Genomic DNA, 20,374 nt, shown 5'->3' with positions numbered 1-20,374 from the left:
ACTCATATTGCAAGCTTATGCTCGGCCCGAAAAGACCGAGTTTGCCCCCTTGTTACACAATATACTGTTTCAGTATCGGGGCGCTCTCAGAAATAAAACTCGAGGCGAATTTTTGTTCTAATGTTTGTCTTTATCAATAATCACTGAAATTAATGCTATAACTGTGCTTCAAAGAAAAAAATTAAAGAAAAAAAAAAATGTTTTTTTAGTAGGTAAAAAATTTTGTTTGCTTATGGTGTAAGGACTTTTCCCTTCGCTTTGTTTAATTTTTTTTTTTATTCGAAGGGGCGAGAATTGAAGTAACGATATTTTTATTTACGATATGTAGTTTAATTTTGCACACTGCGCATTCGCTTTATAATTTGGTTCCTGTTATTATCTTTTCACTAATTTTATTTGTTTAATTTATTCACTCATTATTCTTTTTCTTGGCAATATCTAGTGAATCACCTATAACATTAAATAATTTCTTCCAAGATTTCTAATTATAAATTATATTATGTGATCTGTGTTTTTAACCGGCAGGTTGTTATAAATAAATAAATGATAATTTAGAGAAAAGTTGGTTAGGTATATAAATAAACAAATCAATATATTCAAGTATTTAGATTTGTTTTCCCTTTTTATTTTCTTCGTTCATCGGGGGATGCGAATGAATAGATTATTAATATTTATATATGACATACAAAAACTCAAACTCGAAATACAAAACGACTACGAAAACGATAAGCCTGCAATCTCTCTACGATCTGTTAAATTGTTTTTAGAAGGTTCGAAATATATCAGATATTATTTTTATTAATAATAATAATAATTGTAAATTACGAATCGCTTTAATTGCGTACGTGAAAAATATATTTGACTAATTAAATAATTTATTGCCCTGATATAATATACAAGTATATATGATATTATAAATAATAGTCACTACTAACGAAAGAAATACACATGCAATAATGAATAACAATAAATTTCATATGTAATAGAATTTATTATATTATGTACATAGGTATATTTATTGTGACTGCAACAGTACACATGTAATTTTTTTTTTTCATTTTTATTTTACCCTCAATAAATTTTAAACATGCTCAACACGATTTTACGTGTAATTTTTCCGATTTTTTTCTTTCTGTGCTCAGATTATTCAACAATTATTTCCAGTAGTTTCTTTTTTCATGCGAAGTTGCAGCGCAATCATTTTGGTATTGTACTTAAATGTTCATTCTTCAAAATATGGCTGTATAAAATGCGAATTAGGTAATTATCGGAGATGAAGAAAGGGGAACAAAATTCTGAACACATGAAGGTAATTATTATCGTGTATTATTTTATAAAATTTGTAAGTAATTAACAATATTACATGTGTTTATATTGTATATGCACAGGTAATGGTAATAGTACTTAACTTACTTATTAACTTATCTATCATAGTCGTGAAAAATACTGTCGTTATTCAAATTGTACGGCGTGATTAGGTAAAACACACATCGTGAAAAATACAACAAACAAATGAAGCGAATGCTATTTGAAATTTTTACGAGTTCGCAGTCAAGAAAAAAATACAATACAGAAAGCCAATCTTGTTCATACGAATCATACTAATTTGCGGTGTTATCGAAAATATCAAGTCAACTGTGATGCAGTATCATTTACAATTTATGTATGAAAAAAGTAAGAAAGAAACCAATAATAATCAACACAGATAGGAAAAAACGTGTACAAATAATCGTTTATCTTAAGAACGCGTCTGATAATATTTCAAAACACACTAAATGCTAGACTATATTAAAGTTTCGTTTTTAAACGATATTCGATAGATCAAGTAATGGGGAAAAATTCATTTCTATTCAATTGCCGAATACTACTTTCATGAACTTTTCCCGGGTTCCGAATTAGAAAATAATTATACTCTAAACGTAAATAATTCGAATATTGCGTGTAACTGGTATTCTTTTTACAAAATCTACAAAGGTTTACAAGATCCCGAATCTTCTATCCTACATTATAATTTCGAAGTCAATTAGTTATTACCAACGAATTTTCAGAGACAAGTTTGACCGAGTTCATATCGACATGTTTTACACATTCGTTTATAATTCAGCTACTGCTTACACAAATTGAGTATGAAATAATTTACTTTCACTCTGATTGTTCGCTTTAATGGTGTAATTTTCTTTCTTTTTAAAAATCTGCATCTATTGTGAACTCACTCTTGTTCTTCTCTCTCATCACGCCCCATTTTTGGTATTCTCCGACCTTCTTCTCGAAGAAATTAGTCTTACCTTCTAGCGATATGTTTTCCATGAAATCGAACGGATTCTCGGAGTTGTATATCTGCAGATATTCAATATTACGTATATGTCATGAAAATTCGATCCGACTTTCATCGTTAGAGAACAAACTGGGTGGAAAAAAAATTGTCCAAACTATCAAGTTTCGTAAAAGAGTGACAAAAATTATAAATGATTGGTCTAAGAGGTGAAAAAATTGTTGATAATCTGTTCAATCAATCGAAAATGGACAAAACTTTACCACAGATTTACAAAAAGTGGCAACACTAGTGATCGTAAAAACGCGGAAAATAAGAACTATTTAAAAATGGGCAGATAAGTGAGAAACTTGTATTATCAGAAATTCAAACAGAGTGAATTTTTTTTACCTTCGGGCAGCCGAGTTCGACGAGGAGTCTGTCAGCGACGAATTCGATGTAGCGACACATGAGCTCGCAGTTCATTCCCAGCATAGCGACGGGAAGGGCGTCAGTCAAGAATTCCTGTTCGATAACGACGGCGTCTCTGATGATGGAAGTGACTCGTTGTTGGGAGGGTTTTTGGACGATGTGTTGGAACATGAGACAAGCAAAGTCGCAATGCAATCCCTGGAAAAACCGAAGATGAGGAGATTGAGATGGAAGTTTCATAGACGGATTCGATCTCCAGAATTCCAAGAAAATGCTGATCAACTGCGACTAACCTCGTCCCTGGAAATGAGCTCGTTGCTGAAGGTCAGACCTGGCATCAATCCACGCTTTTTGAGCCAGAATATGGAGGCGAAACTTCCACTGAAGAAGATCCCTTCGACCGCTGCAAAGGCAACGACTCGCTCACCGAAGTTTGCGCTGTCGTTGTTTATCCAGTTGAGCGCCCAGTTTGCCTTCTTAGCGACACAGGGAAGGTTTTCAATGGCATTGAACAGGAAGTCTCTGAAAAATTCAAGCATTTTGAGTATGAAAATTACAGCTAGAACTTTTTTTCTGGATATATAGATCTTAACGACTGAATCAGACATAACGAGGGAGCAAAGCAGTTTAAAAAAATCTCTAGCAGTGTTATTTACGCCTATGATTTGCAACACAAATCAAATAATATCCCTGCCATGTGATACAAACGATGTTGAACAAATTCGAAACACGCAAGCTGAGATATCGACAATTTAAGAGAAGATTTAACGATCAGAACGTGCAAAACGATCAAAATTCGATGTTTTAATCAAATGCTTTTGCGCTCATTTTCTCGCTGATCAGATCCTGATTAATTTTCTGAGATACATTCGAAAAATTTTACATTATAGTACATTTGTAAGGCGTAAATATAACTTTTGACGAATATCTGTGGTACGGTACTTACAAAAATCTATTTTTATCCATTCTGGAAATGAATAATTGGTAAATTCTCTTTAGAAAATCTCTGGAGAACTCTGATGCACAAAAACATTAGAATCGGTTCAAAAATACCACAGTTTAGTAATTTAGAATGTCCTAATTACAGAACCTTTTCTCAAATCGTTGATATCTTCGCTTTTGTCATTGTTTGAATTTACATGGAATCATTTCTAGCACACAGTTAAAATATCATATAATTAGTTTTCACCATCATTAGTGCCAGTAACACTGCCAGAAATTTATTTAATTTTTTTTTTTTTTTTTTACCCCGACATTTCTTAACTCGTATCATTTTTAATTTTTCTCACCTTTGTTTTGCGTCACTGATGTAAGTGTCTATGAGCAGCGAGTACATCTCTGAATGAACATTTTCCATGGCTATTTGAAAGCCGTAAAAGCACCTGGCTTCTGTTACAGTCACTTCCTGGCTGAAACGCTCGACTAGATTTTCGTTGACGATTCCATCCGATGCCGCGAAAAATGCCAGGACATGAGATATGAAATGACGCTCACTGTCCTTTAGATCATTCCAGTCCGTCATGTCCTGAAAGCATTTGAGAGAATTAAACAAACAAGAATGATGAGATCGATTAAAAAACCAGGTAGAGCAATAAAGTGCGACACAAACTAAAAAATACATCAAATTCATCGAATGCTCAATTACTTTGGATAAATCTACTTCTTCGACTGTCCAAAATGAGGCTTCTGCCTTTTTATACATTTTCCAAATGTCCGGCCATTGAATCGGGAATATGACGAATCTCTGAGGATTATCTCTAAGCAGTGGTTCCAGTTCTGGGTTGAAGGTGTTTTCCTTGAGATCAATTTTCCTCACTGCCTTAGATTTGTCAACCTGAAAGTGAATCACTTGATTGTTAAAAAGAAAGTGAATAACGATATATATATAAAATAAGATAAAAAAATCTGTCACGAATCTTCTCGTCAGTTTGTAGTGAACAAAATATAATCGCGTAGCACTGTTTCAAAAACGATTTTCGATTCATTCTAGCAGCTAAACTACGTCTTATTACTGAGATAAAATTTTTTTTTTTTATTATATTTCATTTTCGTGTACTGTAAATGCTTAATTCTGATCGAACCAATTCCGTACATTCTGTACTTCAGGCTTTCCATTCACGTTCTGTTGGAAGTTTGGAGAGATGCAGATCTTCTTTGGAGAAACCTGAAAAGTAAGTAGAAAGAAAACCGTCAATTTAGTTGTACTTTCTCAATTCCCACGAAGTTCTAATGGAGTCCTTGGATTCATTGCCTAGTTTATTGAATTATTTTATCATTTATACAAACTGTGTACAGTACAATTAATCAACAGAACGACAAAAAATACTTTTGCACGTCTTGTCTTTATTTTCAGGATAAAATGTGGCAATTTCTTTCATTCGATTAATTCGATCCATCAAGACAACTTATTTTCTTCTAAGTATTAAAATGCAATATCAACATCTTAGCAACTTTATATATTAGTAGAAATAAAAACCAGACACTCAATCCGGTTTGTTGTGTTTTTGGGTTTTTTTTTTTTTTTTAATTAATTTTGTGGCTTCACTTGGGAATCAAATGAATGATTTGAATTGATTATTTCTGATTTCTACCATATCTGATTGTGGCTTATTTCCAGTTGACCAAGCAATTCTTAATGATTTCGAGATTCAACAAGATCACGGGAAATCACAACAAATAATTAAAAAGCAGCACATGGTAAAATAGAAATCAATAAAAAGACTGGACATTAATTTTAGTGAATTGAAATAATTTGTAGTTTACCGCAAGACCTACAACGATTTGCAGAATTTGTTGCTGGATGAATTCTTCCGCGCTATCATGTGATTTCATAAGATTTCAAGTCGTTCTAACACGATTTTAATTATGTTGACAGATTGCTTGTAATTTCAAGAAATATTTGAATAATTGCTTAGTTTCTTCAATTAACATGTATTCATGGCTTTCTCAAGTCAACAATCCCTCGCATCAACATTTGTAGATACGTACGACAGGATAATTGCAGTAATCGTGATGACCGGAGGAGGCGAAAAGAGACGATTTGTGGTGAGTGGAGGCACTGAAGAAGTTGCGCTTCACAGCGCAGTAAAAAATTGTGGTAGAGAGAGCAAAGAATAGAAGGAACGTGGCCGATAACCTGAGGTCCTCGTTGGCATTTGCACAGACATAAATTTCGTCGATTACTGTGGGAACTGGGATTACAGATTTCGCCGTGGAATTAGCTGCGGATGTAAGCATGACGATGTTTCACTAAGCAGAATATGCGAAGCGAAAAGCGAGACTGAGAGCCAGTTTTTTCGAATTTAAGCGTTTCGAGGTCGTGACGCAGTTTGCGGTTAGAGCACAACTCGCGTAAGGAAATTAAAACGATGTGCGTGTGTGACTGTGTGAATTGCGGCATTAATGCATACGTTAAAATACTTATCGCGCGTCACGCGCAGCTGCAAAAGGCTGCTGAATGAGACAAGCTCCGCGCTAAGCGTGAGTTTGAAACAGTGAATAAATATGATTTTTAACACTACAAATACTCAGACTTACATTTTCCTTGATTTGCAGACTTTCCAGTTTTCGGGAAACATTCTCTTTTTGCGAAACTTGGAGTGGCATGGTGATTACAGGCGATTTATGCTCAGGTTCCATTATCGTTTACTTTTGATCACCTTCTGACGACAAGTTAGCAAACGGTTTCGGATTGCTGATTCTCAGTCATCGAGGCTCCGGTTCTCATTTCTCTGATTGGCCCATTTGCCAACACAATGCGGCACATGACCGTGATGGCCAATCGGGACAGGTGATGTTGCCGCCAAATTTTGCTCATACGTCGATTAACCGGTTTATGCTCATTTCTTTGGCAATCACGTGGCGGGAAAAAATCTGTTTTTCGTTTGCGGACCGGTTCGGTAATAAAAGATGATCGTATTTACTCTCGGCCGTTTCCCGCGCTATTTCTTGTTGCTCGCGCGCAATATTTCCCGCCAAATAGAGACAAAACAATAACGTTACAACTGCCTTCGGCCTAGTTTTTCGGATACGTGCTGCTTTATCGATGCAGGGACTGGAAGATGTGAAAACGTCAACAGCATTGCCAACTTGGTGGTGTTTGATTGGATCTGGTGGTTTTTGAAGGTTTTTGGTAGAAAAATTTTGACGGTTTGAACATGAATCGGTGTTTTCACTGACAAATGTAGTGATTCGCCCATAATTCGACATTTCTAAAGGGAAAGTTCATAACTTTGACTAGATTTAGGCCGTGTTCGAAAATTGACTGATAGCACTGTTGGCAATCTTTTATCTCTTTTGTGCTGCCGAGTTCATGGACGGCTCTGTCTCTGTCCTAGGGAATTTTTAGTACTGGCAGTCAATTTACGAATACGGCCTTGGTAGGCCTCCCAGTAGTATTCCGTGTCTAGCTTACGTAATGCTTACGTAATGGCTAGCGGTATGGTATAATTACAGGTTTCTCTCTGTAATTACCACGATAAATACTGAAAACATCGATTATTAGCCATCGATTTGCAGCGTTAACTAATCGAAGTTGGCAACATTGCCCAAAAGCTAGCTTCTCGCCTGTAAACAGTTAATTGCCTACCTGTCACCCGTGTGTCACTCACTCTATGGTCACTCTCTGGGAAACAAATGTGCATGATTATTAGAAACTTAATAACAGCCGTAGCCTGGTAGAAGTGCATCAGTTGCACTACAGAGTATAAAAATGAGCGTTCCTGACGTTGAGACGATCAGTGATCTCATCCAAAAACTTGTCGTTTCTCTTTGGGGAGATCAGAAACCAGGTTAGGTTACGTTAAATTAGCTTAGGTTGGTTTAAGGCCGGGCTAACCGCTCGCCACAATCGTTTTTACGGGTTTATTACGTCTGTGTTTAAGCACAATGACATGTTATGCAAGTGTTCAATCCCGTTGAATATGTATTTCAGCTTTATTAGAATCTCCAGATTTTGTTGTACACGTTATTCGGCCTTATAAAACCTTGAAACATTGACGATTGGAATTTTTTTACATCTCATTTCATCATTTACAGTCATTTGTGATAATTTCTGGACCTTAATTGCTATATTTTAACTCTACTAAAATTATATTTACAATCAGAAACAGTCATAGATTAATTTTTATCCCTAGAATTATTTTTAACTCTAAATGTTATTTAAATAAATGAAATAACAAACGAAGCAAAGAAGGTTTTCAATTTTTAATTCCTAGAAAGTATCTACCAAAGATTTGATTTCGCATAGCTTTTACAATCTGACGAACAAGATCAGCAATAAGTTTGTTGGAATGAAAATGACTATCGATTCAAAAACCATATAAACGTTTAAAAAACCTATGCTCAATGTGCCGAAATACTCTGCTCCTATTTTCAGCATAAAATCTTTTCACTACATAATTGAAAATAAAGTTCACCTACCATTATTATCGCGATTGGATATTTAATTTGTGTAGCTTGTTATTTATTGTGTCGAGAAGTTAAAACAACCTTAATTCCTACTTTCTTAAATTATATTTATTTTTCCTTTGATGGTTTTTGTTGATACCAATATTTTAATTACCGTAATTTATTTTTCAAAGATGATAATAATCAGAAATTACTGTCAATCAATTTACAGCCGCGTAGTTTTCAGCTATCCCAAATTTTTCGAATGCAGATGCATCTTTCTTTTCTGCTGTTGCCATGGCATCGCAGAAAACAAATGCAGAAAGCAAGCACTTCGGCGGGGACTTGAACGTTTTTTGATATAAGAAAAAATTGAGATATTATTATTTTTACCTCTATGCAGGATCACAACATTTTCGGATCATTTACAATCCTATTGTTAAATTAAAACATGCCTGTTAAGGATCCATATATCAGAGGTGAAAGGAGGAGAGCATCATCAATCAATTTAGACTAAAAATTGCATGTTTAAATACTTGCAGAGGCTATAAGACGCTTTGTGCGTTTCGCATTGGGACTCCTCTCTTCGTCTCCAGGTGCTGAAACACTCCGAGAAGATGAAATGAATGTTGCCGTACAGATCAAGGGAAAACTTGAAGTTCGCGATGCCGTTCAGTTCGACAAACTCCACAACGACCTTAAGGACGGGGTGCGTTTGATTTGTTTGTAGTTTATTTTGCTTTCATATCAACTAAATTCTTGATTTTATAACCTTTTTTTTCAGCCACTAAAGAACAGGCTCAGCATCCTGACTTTTCTGCTTTACATGGGACAAACCGCTGATCAGACTAAGGACAGGCATTTTTCGTTCCCCGATATGAGGCTTGGTCTGACATCACCTGTCGCATCTACCAGCCGTGCGTAAAGAAACTCAGAATTTGTACCAGTTTCTGAATTTTTGTTTTGTGCTATTTCATAAATGAAACTGATTAACACAGCAAATAATGCATTTGTGACAACATGCATTTGATGCCAGACGCATTAACAAGCCACTTCTAATTGATGATATTGTAAAAAAAGGAAATTCAGTTGCTTTCTAACTTCGTTACGAATTTTCAATTAAGAATAGTATGGGAAAAATGACTCTGAACTTGTCAAAAAAAAAGGAAAATTTTTTCTTAAAGATACCAAACCTGAAAGAAAAACGTCTATACAGTAAAACATCGATTATTCGAACCAATTTGGACCAGGCCTGGTTCCGATAATCAAAAATTTGGATAGTTGAACAGTAATGTTAAGTGACACGATGATCAGCTCTAGAAAATATTCAATAAATATGTAATGCACATATATGTTACGATATATGTATATATATTCCATGCCAATTTGACCTGGGATTTGGACAATAGATGGTTTAGTTAAGGTGATCATGGTTTGGATAATAGAGTTTCTACTGTAATTAATGCTTTGTTTAGGGCTGTGTATTTCATTGATTAATTATGAAAGCAATTAATTTAAAGAGTCGAATGACTGGAAAAACGATTAAATGATAATGCCAAACAAACCATTGGCTGAAAAAATAAATATTTGTCAAGATCTAATCATTAATTACTCGCAAAAACGATTAATCAAGCGTACGAAAAATAAAGTGATGAATAATCGATTCATTGAAAAAGTGAATAATTGAAAATGCCGGTTAATTAATTAATCAAAGAAGCAGTTAATTAAAAGGACTATTAACTCGATTAACTGACAAAATGGAGTTGGAAACACCAATTAATCGGAAATGTGATTAATAAACCAGGCCGATTTTTCGATTCACTGAAAAACAATGAATTGGAAAGACTAATCAATTGATTAATCAAAATAAACAAACATAATACAATCATTCAATCGCATTGTCTTTGTTTAGTCTTATACATTGTTTTTTTTTACAGTTTCGAGTTTCTTAATAGCTTATTTTTGTCTTCCATATCACAAAATAGTATCAATTCTTTCATTAATTGTTTCTGAGTCACGTAAAGGCTTCCTGAAAATTTATCCCTGCTTATTGCATATTATCTGTTTTGAATTAGGTCAGACCTCACAGGTCTCGTGCTCTCAGGGACAGATGCTGCCATTGAGTTACACAGAGACGATAGTTCGCGGCCCATCTCTACATCCCGCGAGAATATTCAACGAGGAGTCAGTGTCCGAAGATGTGCTGGTCCAGGATCTTATTTACTCATTCCAGGGGATAGAGGGAAAGGTTTTGAAGCTCGATTCGAGCTATGGATTCCAAATAGACCCGAAAGCAAAAGTAAACAGAACGCACAGACAGGGTGTCTTGAGGCTCAGCGCGCTTGGCTATCTTCACAACATTGTCAGCCGCGGGCTGGAAAGAATGTCTGCTGCATGCTCTGGACGAGTCGCAGACAGCTTTGTTGCTGCCCTGCATCAGGAACTCTCGGAATATTATAGATTTATTGCTATCATGCAGGAGGAGGTGAACAGGTCAGAGTTTATTCTCTTTTCTCAAATTTATTTTAAAGAAAGTTTCGTACTACCTTCTTCTTCAACCGATTATTCCACGAATCTCAAGTTTTCAATGACTTATTTGACTTTTTTTCCAATACTGGTATCACTCTCTAGAGCAGAAAATCGATCAACTTTGGGAATTTATATCTCTATATCCAATTATTCAATTATAATTGGGTTTGTTTTATTCGATTCGATTTTTGTTTTATTTTTTTCATGAGAATCAGTTAATAAGGGAGCATTGGTATGGATAATAAAACTTCAGCCATTTTGAGGAGTAAATTGTTTTGCAGCGCCTGTGATATTTTAAAAATGGCTTAACGGATTCACTCTAAATTCGGTGACGGTATTCTGCGATAGTTGTCCGATTTTTAGTTTTTACCTTGCCTTAATAAAACGTCGACCATTTAAAGTGGGAATTCGATTTCTGTTCCAAAACTGACTACTATTCTATTTCATTGGCAAAAAAATATGACAATAAAAAAAAAGTCTGGTTCTGGAAACACGGATAAACTATCCAAGTATTACTGTCTGCAAAATTTATCTAGCTATTTTAAAGATATTATTGCCATTGCAAAACCTGTCACCGAACAAGACGGTTAACATTGTATGGACAGTAACGATGTTTCCTATTTATTGGTTTTAACAGAAGAAATATGCACGTATCAAGATCACGAATCAATATAAATTCTCCAAATTCACCTCCTCAGTCTCCTCAGTCGTCCACTCCTACTTAAATTCAGCCCTAATTCCCAACCTCTCATTACAAAATTAAATTCCTTGTCTCTTCAGATCTCAAAGTTCGCTGGGAATGGACAGCGTAACACTTTCGCATCTCCATCTTTGGGCTTATCAGCCATTGGAATCGCTGAAGTGGCTCGCAAGTATCGTAAAAGCCTGTGAGGGCCAGAAAGGCGGAGCCCTGGCATCTGCGGTTTACGGATTTAGCCACCACGGCGACGCGGGCGTAAAACAGCTGGTAAAAAGAATCCTGGAGAAAGTTTGCGACCCTCTACACACGATGCTGGTGCGCTGGATCGCCGAGGGAGAATTGGACGATTCTAGAAACGAGTTTTTTATCGAAGCACGGTCAGACGTCGCCGGCGACAGAATGTGGCACGAAAAGTATCAGGTCAGGGACTCCATGGTTCCGACTTTCATCAGCAAGGCTCAGGCTAGGAAGATTCTTGGTACAGGCAAGAGTATCAATTTCCTGAGAGAGATTTGCAAGGACTCCGCGCCCCTTCAGGAGAGACACAGGGAATCCTTTCAACAAAACGCGGAAAATTCAAACGGTACAAAATCTGTTCCAGCAACTCAAATTTTTCTTTCAACGAACTGGACAAAATTCTTTTAGTTGAAATTTATTTTAACTTTCAGTGTTTAATTTCTATTCATTTCTTATTTTCCGTAATTAATCGATTATTTAAGATCTGTAATGATTTTCAGACTCTACAAACTGTTTACCTCAATTTGAGACCTCAATGATTAATTCTCGATGCTTTTTTGTACCCAAAAATTCATTGCCGCATCTTACAAATTGACATTCTTTCAGTTGAAGCTCTGTTCGATATCGATCCAGACGGTCCTCTACAAACTATGATGGAAACTGCGTTCAAAGAAACTTCAACGAGGGTCGTCGAAATTTTGACCAAACAATACAACCTCATGGAACACCTCCAGGGCATAAAAGGCTACCTTTTGCTCGGACAAGGTCATTTTATTCAACACTTGATGCATCTCCTCGAGTAAGTCAATGTATTTAAGGTTTCTCGCCGTGTTTTTTACTCCGTGTTCGAATCCTTTCGTTCCTTTTATTGATTTGAACGACTCATTGGTGCGTCGAAAATTGCTGAATTTAGTTTAACCAGAATGTCCACGAAATTCCGCGATTGAAAACTTGGTAATTGCATTTCAGACCGGAATTGGCGAAGCCGGCAAATTCGTTGAACACTCACAACTTGTTTCCCATCCTTGAAACGGCGATCAGAGCTACGAGTGCGAAATTTGACGATCTCGATGTACAGAGACGTTTGTATGTCCGCTCGCTTGCTCCGTCCGAAAACGAGACTGGATGGGACGTTTTTATACTTGACTACAACGTCGACGGACCGATTGGAACGGTAAGAGAATTTTCGATTCACCACGAATGCGCAGCGTAACTTTTGATCCATAACCATTCAGAAACGAGATTCTGAAATAATTTTGCACACCGACTGCTATATCTGCCGAATCATCTCGCATGTTTATTCTATTTTTCATCAATAGAAACGATTTTGTTTCGCAAGAGTATTGAAGAAATCCGAAAATCCACCATTTCTGTACACAATATTGACGCATTACAGATTCTGGAGCCCTGTCGCCAAACTTATCAGACTGTCTTCTTCTCTCTTTGGCGAGCGAAGAGGATGGAATCGATTTTGTCTGGTATATGGAAACGGCAGACGACGTCAGCGAAGATATTTAGAAAAATGCCGGAAGTATTGCCGATACAGAATCACATTCACTTGATAACGAGCAGCATGGTTCATCTCGTCCATCAAATGCAGTATTATTTTTTATTCGAGGTGAGCAATTGTTCCTCAACCTGGATCGGAATCAGCGCTTAAATCAACAGAATCAAGTCATTTAAAGCGACTTGACCCTTCTTTCAGGTGATAGAGTGCTCCTGGGATGTTTTCGCCCGACAATTAGGCCAAGCAACTTCTCTTGATGACATTATATCTGCGCATAACAACTTCGTTGAGTCTGTCAGACGCGGCACTCTGCTCGACGAAAATTCGCAGGTGAAAGCGCACTGGATTTTTCAGAATGTAGAGAGCAGCAATTTTTTATGCGCAATTTTTCGTCGTCAATGGCTAAAATATTTCGCCTTGCAGTATCACGGATTAAAAATTACAGACAAATTCCTGAAAATTATAAATTGACGCGATCAAGTGATGTGGCTGATTCTGTGAAGATTCGTCTTGAATTTTATGATTTATGAATTATTTTGAAAGTTTAGGCCATCGCAGTTTCGCGATAAAATATCGGAGTGTTCCGAAAAATTTTAGGATGCATCTTGAAGCGATTTTAGTTTTTTCTGCGAAATTTGATCTGAATTGATTAACTCTTATCGCCGGAATCCAAACTATAGAATTAATTCCCCATATGAACGTCTACGAAAATATTAGGAAACAAAGATTCAATTATTGAAATAGATTTCATACAAATTGCCATGAAATATTTCGTTGTGAAATAGAGTTTCCCACTATGTAAACAATTCCAAAAGGCGATTCTCAGTGAATTTGGATCACACGAGGATGAAACATCTGTAAAATCGCAAAACAACGAGTTTCGTGTCTCCTTAAAATACTGAGAAAATTATTTGTTTCTTTCAGGAGCTCATGAATCATTTGAGATCTGTTTACGGTCCGATCCTGGAGCTCCAGGGGTTGGAGGAAACATTTCTAGAAAGAGCGATGCAGGAGTACGAGGACCGAACAAAAGCAGAAAATAAAATTGAGAACAAATGTGATCCAAGTAAAAAGTGGGGGAGGACAACAAGCGGAGACGCGAAGGACGCTAAACGTACAAATATTTTCACCAAATATCTAGCCACACTCTCTTTGCATCTGAAATTCCTCTCGAGAACTTATCAAGTATGTAATCCAATTTTAGTTAATTAATTTTCGCAGAAGTGTACGAATTGTCGTCAAATCGAATCGAATCGAATAGTGAAATTATATCGGAAAATCGATTCGCACACTTCCAATTATTGTGGTAACTGAATAGTTCGTACTAATGAAATTATTCGGATATTTTGTCACAGATATGTGAAAAAAAAAATCGAAGATTCGCCAATCCGATTAAATAATTCAAGAAATATTGTTTACTCGAACTTGAATCGATTTGATAAAAAAAATTTGAACACTCAATTGCCACTATTCGATTCGCACACCCCTAATTTCCATCATTCTCTAATCGGAAATCGTCTGATTCCATTTTCGATTCTCTTAGGATCGTGTGAAAAAGTTTCTCCTGATGCTCGCATCTGCTGAAGACGTTTCACTTCAGCTTCTCAGCGTTCGGCTTGATTTCAACGAATACTACAAGAGCCGAGACAGTCGATTGGTGGCGCCTTTGACGTACCAGCACCGTAGACAAAGCGAGCAGTCGTTTCCAGTCTGCAAGTGACACCTTTGTGAGAATGGAAATTCGACCGAACCAGTGTCTAAAGATTCATCGAAAAATCGCTGCGGTGAAGATGTTTCATCGGTATCGTCAATCGGCGAAAAGCCAGAAGTACACGATGATTCAAGAAGTGCAAAAATAGTAACGAATTTCGAAGACTGTTTGAAATTACGGAAAAAACTCGATAGGATAAATTTGAAAAATGTCGAAGAGAGCAAACGGAGTTTCAAACGGTTTCTTGAAGCCGAAATTATCCGACACGCCGAGACCGAGTTGGTCAGGATTATTCCCGATGAACCGGAAACCCCGGTCACACCGATATTGGCCTCCGTGCTGAACAACGATTTCCGGGAGATGAAAGACTTCTCTCTGTATCCTCCAGTCAATATCGCATTTCTGCCTTTCGAATACGCGAGAAAAACCACAGAGAATAAATCCGGAGATCCTCCGAGCGGCGAAGAGACGGAATTGCAGTTTTTTGATCACTCAAATTCCAAGAGCGAGGTCCGAGTCTATCATGATCATTTTGGCATCGATGACATTTCGAGAAATTCGTCGAAGGACTTTGACGGCGAAAAAACGCGGCCGTGTTTCGAAAGCTCTTTCAGCGATGAGAGCAGTTCTGATTGGTCAGAATTTTGTCCGAGGGATAAGGATGCAGATTTTGGACGACTGAATGACGCGGTTAAGCGGCGTAGAAAACGGGGAATCATTCCTTGTTGTCTCGGGTAATACATCGACGAATTTGACCAGTGTTGTGATGTACTCTGTACGAAAGATTCACACCTTTGTATATTGCTTGCACAAAATACATTGATGCTAACTAAAAATATAATAATAGATGTATAATTAAATGGAATTGTATGATAAAGGGATTGAAATGATTCATTTCAATCTCGACAACAAATGAAGTAATAATGTTAAAAGTTTGCTAGCAGTGAAATTTTTTTCCCTTGATATAGCTAACTCTGAGGCTGGATTTTGACGGCCATCAAATTGATGCGACGGCAAATTAACGCGTTCGCGCGAGCCAAAAAATGCTCTTGGAAATGGGTACCGACGCATCGGCAAAATGCCGCACGTCGAAACTCGCGTGGTTCTGTCAGTCTCGATTAAATTTTTAATCGAAGAATTTAGAAATCTAGGAATATTGATTGAAAGTGTGAAAAAATGGAGAAAATGAATTAGCGAGATGAAGCAGCTGTTCAAGATATTAATATTTATTTATTACAAAAAATTAAAATACTCTAATTGGCATTATTCTAGAACTGTAATACATTGTAACGGACAGCCGATCGCGGTCACCATCGACATCAGCAATGCCCATACGTACAAAAAATCACAACAACAACAGACGGTGACCGACGCCTCGTTGACAACACTGACTTGAAGATCCTTTGCAAAGGTCATGAATAAGGAGGAGACGATGACGACGTAGTGGGATTGGAAATCGGGACGAGTATAAATACGAGAACCGCGGAGAGCATCGTCAGCAGTTGACCGGCACAGCGCCGAACTGACTCACTGTTCAGAGGTAGATTTTGTAAAAGAGCAGTTGACCGGCATAGCGCTGAACTGACTCACCCAGGTTTGGTAGCGAAGTGTTCCTCGTATGGAGGCCACTATCGAAGATAGCTTCAGTAAATTGTGACACGGAACTTCAAGCAAAGCGCTTAGATCCGACTTAGAGACATACGAGTTAAGTAGAATCCACGATAGCACGGGATATCTAGAGCGATAGGAATTATTTCATAAGAGCTTCGAATAGAAAATTTGAGCCGTGAAAGTAACCAGAAGAAAAACCTAGAAATTCTCGCAATATTATTTTATTTTATATTAATTTTCCCGGTTAGTTTATAGAATTTAGACTGTTTGAGCGCTCAGCGCAGCCCTGTAATAGTTTATTTCAGTTAAAACCTACTTTGGTTGATTATCACACATTTGTACAACGAGTCTGTTTCTCCGTCCTACACGGTTTGTTTATTTCACCTTGTGTAAAAACCCGACAGGCAGCCACGGTTGTCCCTGATCTGCAGGATCAGCGTTATGTTTGGGTCATCTACCCAAGATTAGAAGTAGGAAGGTGACTCTGTTAACTCCGAGTTCGCAGTCAGAAGGGAGCACCGGGAAACCCGTGTGTCCAAACGGGTGACATACACCTCACTCTCTTGTCTCTGATCGGTAGCAAAAGCGACACAGCTCTTGTCTTACGCGAGGGAGCATAAGAAGAAGGTGCTTGTTCATAAACCAAGGCGGCTTTGGTATCACCTAAGTCCGTATAGCTAATTGATTCAGGGTGATTTTGGGTCGGAAAGACCGACCTTTCCTTTTGCCCATCAGAGGGGGTCCTTTATATTATCCATATTTACCTTAAATTCAGGGGTTAAGGGAAAAGAACTTCACAATAACGAGGTTTTCTTATAGGTAGACTCCTCAAGAAAACCGCGCACGTTTCAATATAATGCATTGAAATCAATTAAGTACTGATATCTTTTTTGTTATTGTTTATTGTTCAGAAGCAAGGACCTGCATACGCGGCAATATTTTCAGTATGAACTATGCGGCAATAAACGTATAAGAAGATATCTTAATTATGCACGAGTGCCCAATTGTAGGGTGATAAGAATGAATCAGATTATTTTCTTACTTTGAAAAACTGCTACCGTTTCATTCAATTTCCTTCTCGATTCTTCGTTTTCTCCGTTTGTTCACACTTTAAATTAGCAATCCTAGAGTTGTCAATTCTTAGGACAAAAACGCAACTAAGAACCACTGGCTGAACTGCGTAACTCGCGGCATTTTGCCGTTGCGACGGTATCCATTATCATGAGCGAGGATGCAAACTCGAAAATTTTTGGTGATTTGAAAAATTAACGACGGAGAAATCGAATCTGGTGTCTAAAGATCGGTGCCGGAGCCTTACTCCACTAGACCACCTAGCCGCCCTGACTACATTGTCTTTAATTTCTCTCATCACCTGTAAGTTAGAATTTGTTTTGTTTTCGTGTGCTTGGTGTTAGTATATTATGAAATTCCTCTTATAAAGCACAATTACAAAAATTTTGTATGTATGTGACGTGTTTACAAGTGTATTAACCACTCGTTGAACGCCACGTAAAACGGACACGGTCGTCTATAAACTGATATGAAAATACGTCATATCTATTTTAGCGAGAAGAAAAATGCTAGAGGATGCATTATCATGAGCGTCTTTTTGCCGTCCACAACGTGACGCTGTACGTGAATTTAACGCCCATGTAAATCTAGCCTAACCGCATAGGCCATACCGAAAATATTGCAGTGTGTTCAGGGCCTTTCTCCTAAACAATAAACAATGATCGTGAAATTATGAATAGTTAATTGATTTCAATGCATTACATGTATTATGGTTTTAGAATAGTGGGATTTATGGATTGGATTGTTTTCATATATCTAGAACAAGTGAACATCTACTTATGAGGCTTGTAAATAAGCTCTATGGAATACTTTGCGATCAACGGTGCAAGAGTTACAGTCAAGAAACGAAAGATTTCCTTCGTAAATTTTCTGCTGTTGGTCCCACGCTCTTTTCAGTGCATTTTCTAAGTTTCTGCGGGTCCGATTAGTCAGGTAAGGGTCATACAAATCGTATCTGAAACGAAAAATTTTTTGCGCAATAAAATAGTAAGGCTAACCCCTTTGCATTTTTGGCGAAAATTTTGGCCATTTTGAAAAGTGCTGGAATAAATTGTTTGGTGTGCTATATCGACGTGATATCGCAAGAGGAATCGACCGGGCGCAGTCACAATAGGCTGCGATCAACGGCTCAAAAGTTACATTCGAAATACGTCGAATCTGGGTATTGGATTTCAAATAGGTGGGGAAAAAAATTACAAATTCATAGCTACACATTTCCAGTTTATTCGATATGCCTTAATTCTAGTACAAGTGTTCGAGTGTCAGTTTATAGCAATTTGACCAGTTGTCAAATAGTATAAAAGTGAATCATAAAATGCTAAAATATGATTGAAAACTACTCACGAAATCAGACTACTATGAGAAAAAAACGGAGCGTAATTACACTATCTTAGGCACAGTATGAAAAGTATTGTATCAGATAGTAACAGTCGTATAGTTTGTACCTAAGTATGATTACAGTTGCGACTCGCGTACAAGCGCGACCTCTGCCAGATACGATTCACTGTGTACGATGTTGTATTGTTACTATTTTATACAACTTGAATTGAAATGAACAAATAATCGAATTTCTTTTCATATTTTATTCCTATTTTTTCAGTGCTTGGCCCTACGCTTCTCTCAGTTCCTTTTTTACTTCCTTGCGGGTCTGAATAGTCTGGAAAAGGGTCATACAAATCGGTAACGGAAAAAAAAATTTGGATAAAAAAAAAGTACGTGTCACCCGTCTGGATTTTTTCTGAAAATTTTTACGATTTTGAATAATGCTGGATCGAATTCTTCGATGTACTATATCGTTTTAATTTTGCGAAAGGAATCGATTGCGCGCAGTCGGAATACTCTGCGAGGAACCGATCAACAGTTAAAGACTGTTGCCCTAATGGGCTTTGGTGTGACAATCGAAAATCGTTGTGCGCTTGCGCCCCCTGAGATGTCCCAACGGTAGAGTTGAGAGCTTATTGCAGAACATCAGAGAGTTAAGTACCGCTTTCGACACGATGTTGGCTGCATTCACCTTCCGAATAACACAGTCTTCGCAATGGTGAGCCCAAGCCAGTACTTAGCCTGTGTGTACTTACCGAATTGTCGGCGATACAAGAAATTAATAATGACAATAAATTTCTTCCAAAATTCGCAGCAAAACAGTGATTTAATTAGAGTATAGGTACCCGAGAGAAGAATGTGTACATAGATTATAAATAATAATAGATCAGATGTAATAATGATGCAGAGACCAAAAAGTAAATGCGGTCCATGTACGATATTACTATACCTATATGATCCATTTACGATTAATACGTGATGCATACTATGAATTTTATAATTTTTCAGGAGAAAAACTAGATTATCTACAAAAATACGGCTACAATATGAAAATAGAACAATTATTCCTATCGAAATAGGATTCTATTCGACACGCGCACGATGTATTCCGTGACATTATTATTCATAATTATTCCAACAACTTTTCATTTGCTCCCTCGATCTTGAATTTTCGTTGACATAGAATCGAAACACTGATTTAGCTAGTCGCAAGTGAGGTATCTACGTTGGTTAGAGAAGCAGAATTGTTTTTCAAAAAGTGTTCGTACGGAAAAAAATTCAGAGTAACTGTAATACATCACGGTTGCGCCAATTTTGATCGAGATCAAATGGATACTCCGTATATGAGACGGTATTTAACGCTGCGTAGTGGTTTAAAGACCTAGAAAGGTGATAGGGAGAGAAAGAACGACGCTTCTTAACACTTCGAGTGTATTTTAACACACATTTGAAAGATACGAGCGAAATTTTTCATCATCCAACTGTCGCAGAACGGCAGCGTTATTAGCCGACCCGTTCACTGAAGAATATATCTTCAGTCAACGGCTGACCATCGAAGGGCCTGGCCGCTTGAGTCTGGAATCGGCAAGAGAGATAAAGTTTGTATTTCTTGTA

At 37.2% G+C, this 20,374-nt stretch overlaps 2 protein-coding genes across 6 annotated transcripts; one reads left to right on the top strand and one right to left on the bottom strand.

The window, feature by feature from the left end:
* Positions 1-1,293: 1,293 nt before the first annotated feature.
* On the bottom strand, positions 1,294-6,695 carry LOC124304719 (ribonucleoside-diphosphate reductase subunit M2 B). Of its 2 annotated transcripts, none has more exons than XM_046763297.1 (7): positions 6,221-6,695; positions 4,776-4,847; positions 4,329-4,517; positions 3,973-4,208; positions 2,977-3,205; positions 2,663-2,881; positions 1,294-2,337 (listed from the first exon to the last, which is right to left on the bottom strand). In XM_046763297.1, the coding sequence occupies exons 1-7, from the start codon at positions 6,320-6,322 to the stop codon at positions 2,185-2,187; spliced, it is 1,200 nt and encodes a 399-aa protein (XP_046619253.1). In that variant the 5' UTR covers positions 6,323-6,695; the 3' UTR covers positions 1,294-2,184. The 2 variants fall into 2 exon arrangements, with proteins under 2 accessions (XP_046619253.1, XP_046619252.1); XM_046763296.1 differs by lacking the exon at positions 6,221-6,695 and adding an exon at positions 5,672-6,042.
* Positions 6,696-7,096: 401 nt separating this feature from the next.
* On the top strand, positions 7,097-15,690 carry LOC124304716 (gamma-tubulin complex component 3). 4 transcript variants are annotated; one of them, XM_046763285.1, is made up of 11 exons: positions 7,097-7,121; positions 8,614-8,780; positions 8,856-8,988; positions 10,147-10,564; positions 11,381-11,883; positions 12,144-12,336; positions 12,507-12,711; positions 12,934-13,155; positions 13,243-13,374; positions 13,969-14,229; positions 14,588-15,690. In XM_046763285.1, the coding sequence occupies exons 1-11, from the start codon at positions 7,112-7,114 to the stop codon at positions 14,762-14,764; spliced, it is 2,421 nt and encodes an 806-aa protein (XP_046619241.1). In that variant the 5' UTR covers positions 7,097-7,111; the 3' UTR covers positions 14,765-15,690. The 4 variants fall into 4 exon arrangements, with proteins under 4 accessions (XP_046619241.1, XP_046619242.1, XP_046619240.1 ...); XM_046763286.1 differs by lacking the exon at positions 7,097-7,121 and adding an exon at positions 7,132-7,251; XM_046763284.1 differs by lacking the exon at positions 7,097-7,121 and adding an exon at positions 7,267-7,473.
* Positions 15,691-20,374: the final 4,684 nt, after the last annotated feature.

This window comes from Neodiprion virginianus, chromosome 5 (genome assembly GCF_021901495.1).
Source record: "Neodiprion virginianus isolate iyNeoVirg1 chromosome 5, iyNeoVirg1.1, whole genome shotgun sequence".
Lineage (NCBI taxonomy): Eukaryota > Metazoa > Arthropoda > Insecta > Hymenoptera > Diprionidae > Neodiprion > Neodiprion virginianus.
The sequence above is the reverse complement of the archived record's forward strand: the minus strand, read 5'-3'. Positions and strand labels throughout refer to the sequence as shown.